The sequence below is a fragment of the Scylla paramamosain genome, chromosome 21 (genome assembly GCF_035594125.1).
Source record: "Scylla paramamosain isolate STU-SP2022 chromosome 21, ASM3559412v1, whole genome shotgun sequence".
Lineage (NCBI taxonomy): Eukaryota > Metazoa > Arthropoda > Malacostraca > Decapoda > Portunidae > Scylla > Scylla paramamosain.
This window is the reverse complement of record NC_087171.1, coordinates 22,000,957-22,015,766: the sequence shown is the minus strand read 5'-3', so window position 1 is coordinate 22,015,766 and position 14,810 is coordinate 22,000,957. Positions and strand designations below refer to the sequence as shown.

The 14,810-nt window shown below is 46.1% G+C and overlaps 1 protein-coding gene across 22 annotated transcripts in view; it reads right to left on the bottom strand.

The window, feature by feature from the left end:
- Positions 1–14,810, bottom strand: part of LOC135111254 (aryl hydrocarbon receptor nuclear translocator homolog) — a 114,244-nt gene that overhangs the window by 32,254 nt on the left and 67,180 nt on the right. For 15 of the 22 annotated variants that reach the window (XM_064024459.1, XM_064024461.1, XM_064024444.1 and 12 more), the window contains exon 4: positions 7,426–7,446. The exons of the other annotated variants lie outside the window; for them this stretch is intronic. In XM_064024459.1, the coding sequence (XP_063880529.1) occupies positions 7,426–7,446 (21 nt within the window). The remainder of the gene's footprint in view (positions 1–7,425; positions 7,447–14,810) is intronic. 22 annotated transcript variants of the gene reach the window in all.

Genomic DNA, 14,810 nt, shown 5'->3' with positions numbered 1-14,810 from the left:
AGCCGTAACTGCTTCACGTAACACTGATAAACTTCTTGTCTCACTCGTCACTTCTACGAATACACGGTAACTTACTCGTATGAATTCAAACATATCTATCTTTATTTTCGAGTTTTTGGTAACTTTCACCCTTCTCTTAAAAATATTATTCTTCAGGAATGTGGTGAGGCTCGAAGGCTTTTTAGTGAGGAAGAGAAGTAGGTCTATCTTTCTCTTCAACTTTTCAACAACTTTCATCCTTCTCTGTGTGTAGGTAGAGTGGATACCTTTCACGTTTAAAAGCATCATGTCAAATCGGTCCCTGACAGTGTAACGGCAATGGCTGAGTGGTCATAAAATGCTTAAAGAGTCATAAAGCTGCCACTAGTGAGAGGGTTCGCCGTTTCGCTTTGTTCCTAGCAGCGAGGGCACAGCTTGGCTTGGCGCAGGAACACCATCATTACTCTGGTACCCGAGTCTTCACGCGGCAGAGAGGTTGAGCCACGCCTGATACGTGACACACAGGCGCTTCTAAAACAATACAGTATATACGGTATTGTAGGTGGGGTTCAAAGCACCACGTGCATACCACAACCGCCACCCATCCCCCAAACTCCGCGGCTCCCCTAGTCAAGGCAGGACGCGCTAGTCAGGAGGGGAGCGTCTCATACAAGTTGTGTTGCTGTCCTGCGGGGTCACTCACCCTGCAGGAGGCCGAACTGGTAGTGGGGCAGCACCGCCACCTACGCCGCCGCCTGCGATACGCTTACGGCATGTATGATTAATGCGGAGCGTGAGCACATTTCCATATGTATGTGGTGGGTGTGGCGGGCAAGAAGCGCACCATGGACCAGCCTCAGCACAATGTCTCCGTGGGCAAGGGTGGGGTGTGGGCGTGGCCGGGCCCAGAACGATGGCGAGGGTGGGAGGTGTGTGTGGGCGGAGGCCGGCCATTGACAGCGGGTCACGACACGAGCCCGCAGGATCTGCTATAAACCCTTTACGACTCGCCCTCGAGCACCGCGGCCAACCATCACCCCGACGCAATATTAAAAGATTCCTAGCGCAAATCCGAAAACAGCGCGTCTTCTCCTTTCCCCACCCGCAACCCCGGCCCGTGACTGCTGCCGCGCCCACCTGCGGAGTGTGCGGCAGCCTGGCCCTCGTGGGTGCCGTGACCGCACTGAAGGCTGTGCTCCCTCCCACCCCGCCCTCGCCTCCAAGGACGAATAATAGTTATGTAATAGGAAAAAAGGCAGACACGCACTCAAACCTGGCAAGCAAACACTGGAAAGAGTACGGGGAACGTGGCTAAATATGAGTACGACTGATGAAAATGAGTCACTAGCTTTTTTCAGGATTATCCGAGCACACAAACACAAACACAAACACACACACACACACACACACACACACACACACACACACACACACACACACACACACACAGCCTCGTTAAAGTCGGCAACATTTGCTTGCCACTCATGTCTTCCTCCAGCAGAAAATTAGCTGGGGGAGCATTACAAACCCAGAGGGAGCTGGAAAAGAACACACCGTCTGGAATGAGGAAAATCTCTGAGGAATGAGTGGTGGTGGTGGTGGTGGTGGTGGTGGTGGTGGTGGTGGTGGTGGTGGTGGTGGTGGTGGTGGTGGTGGTGGTGGTGGTGGCGGCGGCGGGCGCTTGGGGGGAGCACCAGATTTAATACTGAATGGCGGTTGAGGCTTTTTGTCCCGTCAAGGTGAACCAGTTTTGTGAACGTTTTACCTGTTCTCTCATCAGCACTCTGTCATCGGAGCTCAGTACTCAGTCTCCCGGGAAGCCCCTGCACGGCCTGACGCACAACACTTGGGGGTGGACAATATTTGTATCTTTACTTATCACAAAATAGATCACGAGCTAGATGTTGATAGGATTTGCAATAAGCTGAGATACTATAGGTTTTTAAGGGTGCTTTTTATGGTTCTAGTGATAGACTAACAAGATTTCTACATTATTAACATGAAAAACACCCTTGAGAACCCGGCTACTCGTCTCTGTGGCCTTAGAAAATGATCATGGTGAGAGAGCAAAGCGTTTCAGAATACCACGGGCCATACTGTAACCTTAGGCCAAAGATTTCAAGTACTATTGAGGGACGGAACGGAATACACACTTTTATGTTATGGACTTCCTCTTCATCAAGGGCGCAGACGGAGAGCGGTACAGAATCACGCTGTGGGAAGACGGACAGTGATAGAGTAACGCGCTGTTCATTGTGGGGTTTGTTAGTGTGTTTGTTAGTGTGTCCCGCTGGCGCTGATGAGGGAAGCCGCTCCTTCCGCAACGCCAGCGAGGTTGAGGCCGCTGAGCAGAACAGGAAACGCTCAGTAAACATGTCCACACGACCACGACCACCACCACCACCACCACTACTACCAGCACCAGCCGCCTGCCCTAATTGCACGTCAACTATTGGGAAAATTCTGACTTACTATAAGAAATGTATGGAAAAAAATAAATAAATAAAATCGTGTGAACAATTTTGACGGCATAGAAAATTTTTAATCTTCAGGGTAAAAAAGAAAAAAAAAAGACGCGTTTTCATCACTCAGACTTATACCAGGTTACAGTTTTCTCTCCTCAATGGTCAGTACCTTGTCTACAGGGTGACACTGCTAAGACCATCAATCTGGGAGGGAACTTTCAGAAGGTTTTGGCAACTAAAGAAAAATGGTATGGCGGTGTTTGGCCTAAGCGTGCAAGCCAAGGGTCTGAATCCTGTACATAGTTGGTGTCCGTGTTCAGGATGATTCGATGAGAGAGAGAGAGAGAGAGAGAGAGAGAGAGAGAGAGAGAGAGAGAGAGAGAGAGAGAGAGAGAGAGAGAGAGAGAGAGGAGAGAGAGAGGAGAGAGAGAGAGAGAGAGGAGAGAGAGAGAGAGAGAGAGAGAGAGAGAGAGAGAGAGAGAGAGAGAGACTACTACTTGTACAGTACGAGTCCTGTGCAAACGACAAATGCAGATAATGCAAGCGTGATACTCCACCCTGCCAGCTTCCTCCAACACACACGCACACACACACACACACAAGGTTTGTCATCACACCACTGACTGTTACTGAGGAACACTTACACACAATAACATAGATAGATAGATAGATAGATAGATAGATAGATAGATAGATAGATAGATAGATAGATAGATAGATATTTTCTGACCACAACACAACACAATGTTATAACAACGATTCCAGCATACACGTATATTTGATGAGTAAACGAATGGTCATGTAATTAAAAGCGCAGTGACAATTCTTCCCCGCTAAATACTCTCGCGTCTGAATGGCGGGCACCGTTATGGGTCTCTGGGCTGAGGGGCAAGTTCCCGTGGGAGTGACGGCAGTGCAGCGGCGACCTGGGCCGAGAAGCTGCACCGTCATGTGACAGCCGCGCCTCTATTGCCCTTAATTGCTTTAGGAATGCACATCTTTCTCTCCGACGGGACTCACGATTTAAGGGAGCAAGCTTAGACAGCCCTTGCCGTGACTCGCGAGGCTCACATTTTACAGTTGGGCTCCTATACTGAAACACTTCCGCACCGCACCTACACTACTTTCAAAAGGCTCTAATTGAAGCTCCACGGGTTTTTAAGGACGGTTTTACGGTTCTACTAACAGATTAACAAGATTTTACGAGATCAAAAGGAGAAGCAGTTTTAAGAATCTGTGGCCTTTGAAAACAGTCGTAGTGAAGGAGAGAGAGAGCAAAGCGTTTCTGAATATAGACCCTTGGTGCTCCTGAGTCGCCATTGTTCCCGTGTGGTGGCGTAGGGGAGGCTGTTAGCGCAGTGTCTCCTGGTCTGATGATCGGACCACGTACACTTGACAGCATCAGGTTAGATGGAGGTGTAAAAGTAACAAAACAAGAACTGGTAACCTATTGCACAATGAACTACTTTCCAAACCTGTCACATCTTAACCCCGAGCAGGAAATGAAAAATATGATGATCTTTTCCTGGACGGAGGCTGGCGTTCTGCATGCTGGCAATGTTTGTCTATTTTAGTGCAAGATACCATCAAGGGTGTAACTCGAGAATACTTGAGAGGCTACGCGTCGCAAATGATAAGCAGGTGAAGGGTAGCAAGGCGGAGCTGGCAACTGTGAGGAACAAAACATTACTGAAGAGAAAAACAAGAAGTAGCAAACACCTTTCCCTCAGGACCGGTTGGTGAGCATAACCTTATCACAGATCACGATTGGCAGAATGGTCTTACCGCGCCACCCAACTGTAGAGGTGACAAGGAAGCCACACGAGCAAGAAGCTACATGAACTACGACCTCAATGACAAAGTACAGTTGACGCCGCACATCCTTCATGCCATGAGTGAAGGATGAGGTGAGACTGAAGGCAGAAACCACATCCTACCCACACCACATGGGGCTTGGGTCGTCTTCAAGGGGCTCTAAATGAAGTCAAGAAATAGATGGAAATATGGATGACACAGGCAGACATCAAAACAACCGTCTATCTATCAAACTGTTTGTCTAACCACACATCTATCTATTTTGTCTATGAATCTATCAATCTCAACTGTCGACTTACCCATCCACTCATCTAACTATCCATCTATTTATCTGAGTACAGCATCCAGCGGCAGCCGAGACCCTGGTGTGGCACGGCGAGCCTCGTGGGAACGCGCTCCGGCCACCCTCACGCGGACTACCTCGGCCGCGGTCAATTATTCAAAGTGACAACGAAAGAACAATAAGAACCATGCACCTTACTGTGTGTGTGTGTGTGTGTGTGTGTGTGTGTGTGTGTAGGAGCAAGTCTCACGGCCCACACCAGCACCGCCAACCAGCCGCCCCTTCACCGTTGGCTTTGCTCACAATAAAATGCCACAGACAAGAAGCCTCAACTGTTTTTTCCTTCTCATCACGGAAGAACAAGAAGAGACGAGTGATTCTCAACGGTGATGAGCCTGAAGACCCTCACCTCTGTCTATCCCATCAATATGAGTCAATTTTCTTCTTTGTTCCCTTATATACAATAAGTGTAAGTGTGTGCGTGTGTATGTGTGAAAGAAGATTCAGCGGTACTATCTCAATAAGCCAGTTCTCTTCTTTTTTTATGTCTTATATATGTATCAAAAGGTGAGTGGACATGTATGTATGTGTGAAAGAAGAGTAATCAGTGGTACCATCTCTGACAGCACGAGGGATAGGAGGCAAGCTTCGTATGGTACCCCCGCCAACTCACCGCCACGGGGAAAAGCAGGGTGGGCACGGAGAGGCAAGGGGGAGGGGCCGCATCACATACCTACAGGTACCTCGACGTTCCCGCTGAGTGAATGTACGAGTGGGTGATACAAATGTCATCGCGAGGGAGTGAAGTGAGGGAGACATTTACTGCCTCTCGTCTAGGGCTGTAAAATCTCACCTCCTCCCCCTTCCTCGGAACTCTACACTCATCTATCTCTCGCAAGTAAATCAGGGAGGCTACTAATGATTAAATTATCCAAGGGTACATTAGTAAGCAGCACGTAGGTCCGTATTCTAAAGAGCTTTCTTCTCTCAGACTATTCTCTAACGCTACAGAGATGACAAGTTTAATCTCCACGTGCTTTCCTAGTAATGATGCTGAATTCCTACGTGTAGTCCTGATGATGTCTTGCAGCTTCCCTTAATCTATGAAATTCTCGACAGAAAACGAAGATCATCAAGGAAAACCACACTAACTCCCACCACAGCATGTTAAAAGTTGTCGCGCTGAGACGGCCGGATGTTTGAGACTGCAGGTCGTACAAGCGAAAATGAGGAGCAAGTGGAGTTGGGAGCAGGTGGGGGGAAATGCGCTTCCTGAATCCCGCCCTCCCTTACTGGAGCTGTTAGCGTATGAAGCCAAGTGTTGCCTGATCAGTGTTGCGTGGCTAGGGTGGTGGTTTGGCACAGGTGTCGTGGAGCAGGTGTTGTATGAGTGTTATGCTGCATGGCATTGTGATTGATGGTGTGTTGTTCAGGGTGTTGTGTTGTACTGCATTTGTTCTACCCAGTCACGCTTTGCTCTCTCTCTCGTCTCTCTCTCTCTCTCTCTTCTCTCCTCTCTCTCTCTCTCTCTCTCTCTCTCTCCTCTTCTCTCTCTCTCTCTCCTCACCACGTCTATTTTGAAATGACATGATTAGCAAGGTTTCTCAAAAGTGTTTTCTCCCGTTAATAATGTAGAAATCTTGTTAATCTGTCACTAGAACCATAAAAACACCCTTAAAAACCCGTGACACTCCAACTAAAGTCTTATGAAAGTAATGAAGATGTGGCGCAGAAGTGTTTCAGAATACGGTCCACTGTGTTATGTGTGGAGGGGTGCTGAGATGTCGAAGGTGTTGTATGGTTTAAGGTATAGCGGCCACGGTACTGGAAGGTCAGTGTGTAGTGTGACAAGGATGTTATGTGGTCAGGGGTGTTGAGGGCCAGAGTGATACGTTGACAAGTGTGTTGATGTCCACTAGTCCACGGCCTCATTCCGACACATTTGTGGCCTCGGCAGTGTCAGGGGTGGGGAGTAATGAAGGGGAGAGGGGGACGGGATGGTGGTGGTAGTGGTGGTGAAGGGGCAGGTGAACGTCCGGCGGCCAAGGTTCTCACAAGGGAGGCGACACAAACCCCCGGAGTGAGGCTGCTTAGAGGCGTTCAGCACCACTGCCTCCCGCGACTCCCTGCAGGATGCTCGACCTCGCCGCAGCCCCTCCCGTCCCTACACACACACACACACACACACACACACACACATACACACACACACACACACACACACACACACACACACACACACACACACACCTGACACACATCGGGCACAAACACACCTTCCGTCCCTTCCTCCGCCGTGTCCCCGTGCGTCGCCAAATAACATTTAACACTGACTAGGTTTAAATGACGGTTTAAAAAATGTTTCACCTAAGTAGCAAGGCGCATCATTCCCGTCCATGCACGCCGCCCGCCCTCTCTGGCGCTTCTCTACTCGCCTACGCACGGCCTCACCTACGCCGTGGAGACACACAGCAGTGGAAAATGATGACACTGAAGAATCATGCAATGACCAACAAACCAGTGCAAAATAATAATAAAAAAAAAATTATAATGATAATACACCGAGTCATGAAACAGCACTGAACGTAACATAATGATAATAATAATAACAGTAACAATACTTCACTGATTTCAATGCCAACACACAGCCAGAGCAACTGTTAAATGGGTTAAGGAATGCAATGGTAATAATAATAATAATAATAACAATAATAACAATGAAGAATTAGTCATTAGTATACCAATTAATGAACGTCTTAGAAGCAAATTAAGTAGAGATAATAATATGGTCCCGGTAACGTGCACTTTGATGCAAATAATTAAGAACAAAACCACCATCCTTTGAGCTTCCGTATTGTACTTCAAAACAGGAAGAGTACTTACAAGTGGTTATTCGGCCTTCGACTATAAAGGAAACAAATATTAGTGCGGGGGAACAGTGGACATGACAAGAGAGTATTGTATTGTATTGTATTGCTTCATTCATTATTTTCCACCACTGCTTAACGCTGCTCTGCGCCTTCAGGGCTTATGTATTCCAGCATCATCAGCATCACACATATCATAGCAGAGAGAGAGAGAGAGAGAGAGGGAAAGAGAAAGCGAGAGCGAGAGAGAGAGAGAGAGAGAGAGAGAGAGAGAGAGAGAGAGAGAGAGAGAGAGAGAGAGAGAGAGAGAGAGAGTCTAATCGTATGATGAATCTATAGAAATTAAAGAATTGGATGAGAAGCAAGGTGTGTGTGTGTGTGTGTGTGTGTGTGTGTGTGTGTGTGTGTGTGTGTGTGTGTGTGTGTGTGTGTGTGTGTGTGTGTGTGTGTGTGTGTGTGTGTGTGTGTGTGTGTGTGTGTGTGTGTGTGTGTGTGTGTGTGTGTGTGTGTGTTCGCCAACCAGCCAACCGCACCTAGAAATACAAGATAAGAACACGCGAAAGTAAGGTCAGGTAAGATAAAGGGTTAGGTTAAGTTAGGCTAGGTAAAGTTAGGTTAGGTTAATTAAGGTTAGTTTCAGTAAGGTTAGTTAGTTAAGTAATGTAAGGTAGGGGAAGGGAAGAAAGGGGAAGGAAAGATAGAAAAAAAAAGGGAATGGAAGAGAAGACTACATAGAAGAAAGATGAGAATGGACAGGGGAGGGAAGATACCGTTATATAAGGAATGGAAAGGGAAAAGAAGAGAAGAGGAGAGAGGGAAGAGACAAGAGGGCGACGATAACGGTGGCAGCACAACACATCAGTCCTAGTAATCAGTGAACTCAACAAGCAGAGGGAGGAGGAGGAGGAAGAGGATGAAAAAGGAGAAGGAATCACAACCAAAACACAACACCAACACCACCAACAACAAAGACACTTCACAATGAACACGTTATCTGTTACATAATAAACCTTTCAGTTCCTTGATGCACGTCTAGATGGGAGATTGAGAGGAAAGGGCTGGACTATTTATTCAGACTCCATACACTCAATAATGATCAACCTTTGTTATTTCCTCACTCGATTCAAGAGAGAGAGAGAGAGAGAGAGAGAGAGAGAGTGAGAGAGAGAGAGAGAGAGAGAGAGAGAGAGAGAGAGAGAGAGAGAGAGAGAGAGAGAGAGAGAGAGAGAGAGAGAGAGAGATATTAGCACACAATGAAGAAGAAACTTGAGTGATGTGACACAAGATGGGTTGGTGAAGGAAGCTGTGTGGGGAAGGTACCTCTCATGTGTGTGTGTGTGTGTGTGTATCTATGGGAGGCAGGTAGGTAGGTAGATAGGTAGGCAGCGCAGGTCAGTACGTGGTTACTGTCTAGCGGAAGTTGATCGGGATGCAGACAGAGGGAGGTTATACGGGTTTGTTTCCGGTGCTATAGTTTGGTTAACCCGCTGAGCACACATAAAAAATTTAAAAAATAAAAAAATAAATAAATAAATAAAAAATAAATGAAAATAAAAAAAATCTTATAAACCAGCCCTTACAGCTTATACTACTACTACTACTACTACTACTACTACTACTACTACTACTACTACTACTACTACTACTGTTATTGTTATCGAAATTGCTGAAAGCGAAAAAAAATAATGTCACGAGCAGTTCTGGAGAGAGAGAGAGAGAGAGAGAGAGAGAGAGAGAGAGAGAGAGAGAGAGAGAGAGAGAGAGAGAGAGAGAGAGAGAGAGAGAGAGAGAATCCCGGTATGTACAGAAAGTTTTGTTTGAGTGTGTGTGTGTGTGTGTGTGTGTGTGTGTGTGTGTGTGTGTGTGTGTGTGTGTGTGTGTGTGTGTGTGTGTGTGTGTGTGTGTGTGTGTGTGTGTGTGTGTGTGTGTGTGTGTGTGTGTGTGTGTGTGTGTGTGTGTGTGTGTCGTCAAATATCTCAGTATAAATAACGACTTACAATACAAAACATTTAAAAAGAGACAAAACAATTTCCTCCCTGCAGCTCTCTCTCTCTCTCTCTCTCTCTCTCTCTCTCTCTCTCTCTCTCTCTCTCTCTCTCTCTCTCTCTCTCTCTCTCTCTCTCTCTCTCTTGACCAACCTATACTACGATAAAACACATCAGCTAAGGAGATAATATGTGAGTCCCCATCCCCACACACACACACACACACACACACACACACACACACATACATACACACGAGCAGGAGGAGCAGGCGAGAATCAGAAGCAGGAAGGAAAAGCCTTTTAAATGACGACGTGACAAACCCTAAAGCACAAAGTAATGAAGGGAGAGAGGGAGGTAGTGACCGAAACAAGCATTGTCTTTTTTCATCCTCCTCCTCCTCCTCCTCCTCCTCCTCACCAGCAAGACACGGGTGTTGTCCTCACCTGGCGCCAACTGCGTTTAAACCACGTGTGTGTGTGTGTGTGTGTGTGTGTGTGTGTGTGTGTGTGTGTGTGTGTGTGTGTGTGTGTGTGTGTGTGTGTGTGTGTGTGTGTGTGTGTTTCCTCCATACGGATAACACGCTACCAATATTATTTATCATCATGCGCACACACACACACACACACACACACACACACACACACACACACACACACACACACACTCACACACACTTGTCCTTCCTATCTTAGTTTTATTATATTTTATCTGTTTATGACGTTGTTTCTCACGTAATCCTCTCTCTCTCTCTCTCTCTCTCTCTCTCTCTCTCTCTCTCTCTCTCTCTCTCTCTCTCTCTCTCGCTCAAGTTTGACGTGCGTGACGTAAAATATTGTTTGACCTAATAATGTTATTTTTCAGCTCAATTTCCAGCCACCTCGATGTTTATTCTTCCAAGCATCTTAATTTTTCTTCTTTTTTTTCAGTTTGCCTTTTCTTTCTTAATAGAGCATTTCTTTCTATAAGACAACAAAATAACCAATAATTAGTCATTATTATTATTATTATTATTATTATTATTATTATTATCATTATTATTATTAATATTAATGTGATTATCATTGCTATCACTGGTGTCACTATTATCATTATGAATAACACACACACACACACACACACACACACACACACACACACACACACACACACACACACACTAGCCAAATCTCCACCCACTAATGTAATTACGTGTATTTTTAACCCTTGGTCTGCACTTTCTCTAATAAAACGTGTATTATTACCATCATCATCACACACACACACACACACACACACACACACACACACACACACACACACACACACACACACACACACACACACACAGAACCGCCAATATCAAACGTCAGTAAGCAATTAAGAGCACTACAAACTACAATATAAAAAGTGATGAGGAAGGGAAGGGCAGGAGGTAAAACGAAGTTAATTCAAGACAAATGGCAACTAACAGCAATCCTTAAGTATCAGACCGTCACTGGAACAACTGACAGGCGGTGGTGGAGGGAGGACCGTCCAATTGTGGGAGAGAAGCACCTACTTACCTTGCAACATCACTACAGTAATAGAGTAATAGTAGTGTTAGTCGTGGCAGTGGGAGTTACTGTTGTAGTAGTAGTAGTAGTAGTAGTAGTAGTAGTAGTAGTAGTAGTAGTAGTAGTAGTAGTAGTAGTAGTAGTAGAAGTAGTAGAAGTAGTAGTGCAGTGGTAGTTAGTTGTAGTTGTAAGAGTAGTCATCGTAGTAATAGTAGTGGTGGTAGTGGTGATAGTAGTAGTAGTAGTAGTAGTAGTAGTAGTAGTAGTAGTAGTAGTAGTAGTAGTAGTAGTAGTAGTAGTAGTAGTAGTAGTGATAAAATAATAATAATAATAATAATAATAATAATAATAATAATAATAATAATAATAATAATAATAATAATAAAACAAGTGAACGCATGCAGTGCAGACAGCTGAGTCATCAATGTCTGTCCTCACCAATGTTATTTTTTACACACCTTTTTATTCTGAAGCAAAGATTACCCTTGGCAATATTTACGATACCAATGAACTTCCAACACCTTTACATTATTTCCCCAAGCTATCGAGCACAAAACTAATATAGCAGCAAGAAGAAGAAGAAAAAAAAAACAATACCATTTAAAAAACACACAGAATATACATTGAAAACCCAAGTTAAAATAATAAAATCTTAACACAACTATTTCATTAAACTGTAATTATTTTCTTCTGGGTGGAACAGATTTAGTTTCAGAAAAAAAAGTGATATAATACGCGGAATCTGAACCTGATAAGACAATAGTGTGGATTCCTTCTTTCATTGTGTTATTTTTTTTAAAGCAACGCCATCCAGTGAAAATCTGCAAATATACAGCGGAGAAACGAGAATGTTGCGAGGAGACAGCTGTGTCACAAAAGAGATTAAGGAGACTGCAAAAGACCAGTTCATTTATACAAGGCAGATGCTCATGAATGAATGTACTGTACGCCTGAGGTGAAGTAAATACGAGTCTAGACATGATGTACCAGTCAGATGGAGGAGGAAGAGGTGGAAGGGTGGATTGCGGTGATAAGCAAGCTAAAAAATAAATAAATAAATAAATAAATAAAAAGACGAAGGAAGGCTTCAAGAAAGGACAGCGAGGACGAGGAAGACAAGAAAGACTGGAACAAGGAGGAAAAAGAAAGTTTGAAAGTTTGAATGTTTGAACACCGAAACACTGAATGGAAAACAAGTAGATGGCATAAAATCAACAGCAAAGTATTAATTAAACCACCCCCTTGAAACACCACTAGATGCAGTACAAATATGGGTATCCCCTGCACAGAGGAGGAGAGGGAAAAAGACATCAGTGTCCATCCAAGGAAACGAAAGGACAATATTCTGAAACACTGCGCCGCACCTCCACTACATTCAAAAGCCTCTAGTCGAATTTACAAAAGTTTTTAAGCTTTTTTTTATGGTTCTAGTGACAGATTAACGAGATTTATATAATATTTACAGACGAAACATTTCTTGAGCACATGGCCAATCATCTGTGGCCTTGGAAAATAGCCGTGATGAGAGAGAGAGAGAGAGAGAGAGAGAGAGAGAGAGAGAGAGAGAGAGAGAGAGGAGAGCGAGAGAGAGAGAGAGAGAGAGAGAGAGAGAGAGAGAGAGAGGAGAGAGAGAGAGAGAACCACCACCTACACTGTCTGCCTGCCTGCCTGCCTGTCTGGTCACAACTCTGGTCTATGCGCAACACGTATTCCACGCGTCACGAATGGAGAGAAGGCGGGTGAAAAAAAAAAAGAAAAAAAATAAGAGAGTCATGGCTGGTGATAATGATTCTATAAGTTAAGTAGATCCAGCAGGTTTAAGCACATTTCTTGCCGGTTAAGATGCCTCAGTAAACGAAGGTAATGGAAGCCCGTGTTCGCAGGGCGTGACAACTAAACCACAGATCTGTTGCCTAGATTACCACACGAGAGAGAGAGAGAGAGAGAGAGAGAGAGAGAGAGAGAGAGAGAGAGAGAGAGAGAGAGAGAGAGAGAGAGAGAGAGATGAGAGAGAAGTAGGGCGGAGGGAGGAAAGGAGGGAGAGAAGCGGGAGAGAGGAAGAGCTTAGGAGAGAGATGAAAGACAAGGCGGGAGGGAGAGAGGGAGAAGGGAGGGAGGACGGGAGGAAAGCGAGGACCGTGGAGGAAGAAAGGAGGTGGAGGAGAGTGGAGAAGCAACCACCAGAAGGAAGAGGACTAGGAGAGATGGAAGGTTTCGAGGAGGAGGAGGAGGAGGAGGAGGAGGAGGAGGAGGAGGAGGAATGGTGTGTGCTGGTGTTGACAATTCCGCATAATACCCGTGAGTTAGCACACACCAAGGCGGGTTTTAACGCCTCCTGCCTCCCAAAAGACGCTCGTGACGCCAAACTAAGGCGGCGCACGAAGCCGGCCAATCTGCCAGCGGGCGACGCGGGCGGCCCAATTGTTTCCAGTGTGGTGGCCATAGTTTAATTAGCCGCGGTGCCCCTGGATCCTCCATCATCCAGTACGTGATGGTGACCACATTCTCTCCAGCCTGGCCAGTCGGGGACCAAGCTTAGGCACACACACACACACACACACACACACACACACACACACACACACACACACACACACACACACAGACGAATACGTATAAAACTCTCTCTCTCTCTCTCTCTCTCTCTCTCTCTCTCTCTCTCCTCTCTCTCTCTCTCTCTCTCTCTCTCTCTCTCTCTCTCTCTCTCTCTCATGTTCCTCTCTGCATCCTCCTAATGAAGTCATTAACCTTTGTAGTTCCGCGCTGCCTTCTCCCTCACACCGCCGCCCTGCCTGCCTCACCTCGCCACTCACCACCTCGCCGCCTCGCCCAACAAAGGCCACATGAAGGGGCCACCTTCGGCTCGCTCCCTCCTCACTCGCGGAACATCCAAGTGTGACACAGACTGATTTTCCGCTCATTCCTTCAGGTTTGTTTAATTCAACTACACAACAAACGTGTGCCTTAATTTCTTCCAAGGGAAATTAATGACATTACCTTCATCAGATTCACACACGGTGCATCTGGACAAACACGGGTAAGTGTAGGATGTGTGCACAGTACCTATGAAATGTTCCGGCGAGTGAAACAAGTTAACACGCGGCAGTGGTGGCACTAAGACTACGCCTTTCTGTAATCAGCTGCGCCTCGCTATTATTACTAAGCTACAGTGGATCCTCCTGGGTGAAAATAAGTGTGCTGCCTACAATACACCTCGGCCTCACACCCTCCCTTCCTCGCACGCCAAACGGAGCACTCCTTGCACGCACAATTGTCACGGTTTCCTCTCCCAGTACGACAAAATAATTCCGGGTTGAATATCGCTAACAAAACTGTGGGTGCGGTGATTTGTTGTGTGACGGTCGGTGAACTCCGCGCTCCTCACACATCCTGCAAATATACCTGTGAATAGTCGCACGGGGCAGCGGCAGCAGCTTCCCGCCCACCGCCCCACCGCCCACCTGTTTGTTGCAAGCATCCTTCCTGCCGTAGGGGTGTGCCGCGTCTTGCCGTGCCGGGGTGGTGTTACGTGCAATGCGATCCCTGCACTCCCAGCACGGCCCAGCAGACGGAATCATTGTCTCTAAAAATGGGCCGCCGCCTCGTTTAAATTACATGCTCCTCTCTTAACTTCCTCTCCGTGATGTCTTCAAAACGATCCTCAAACTTTCTTCCGATTCAGTTCGAGATATTAATCAAGATATCCAAGCACATGTTTAATTCATTACAGGGCTGCGGTTTGGAAGATAAGGAGCTGATGTGTCTACTTCCCAGCGTGTGGGGATGAAAGGGAACCGGGCGATTCTACCTATAATTCTTTGATTTATCGCCCGAACCTTCTTTTTTTCAGCGATCTGGGACGTGGGAGAGTTCGTGGGTCA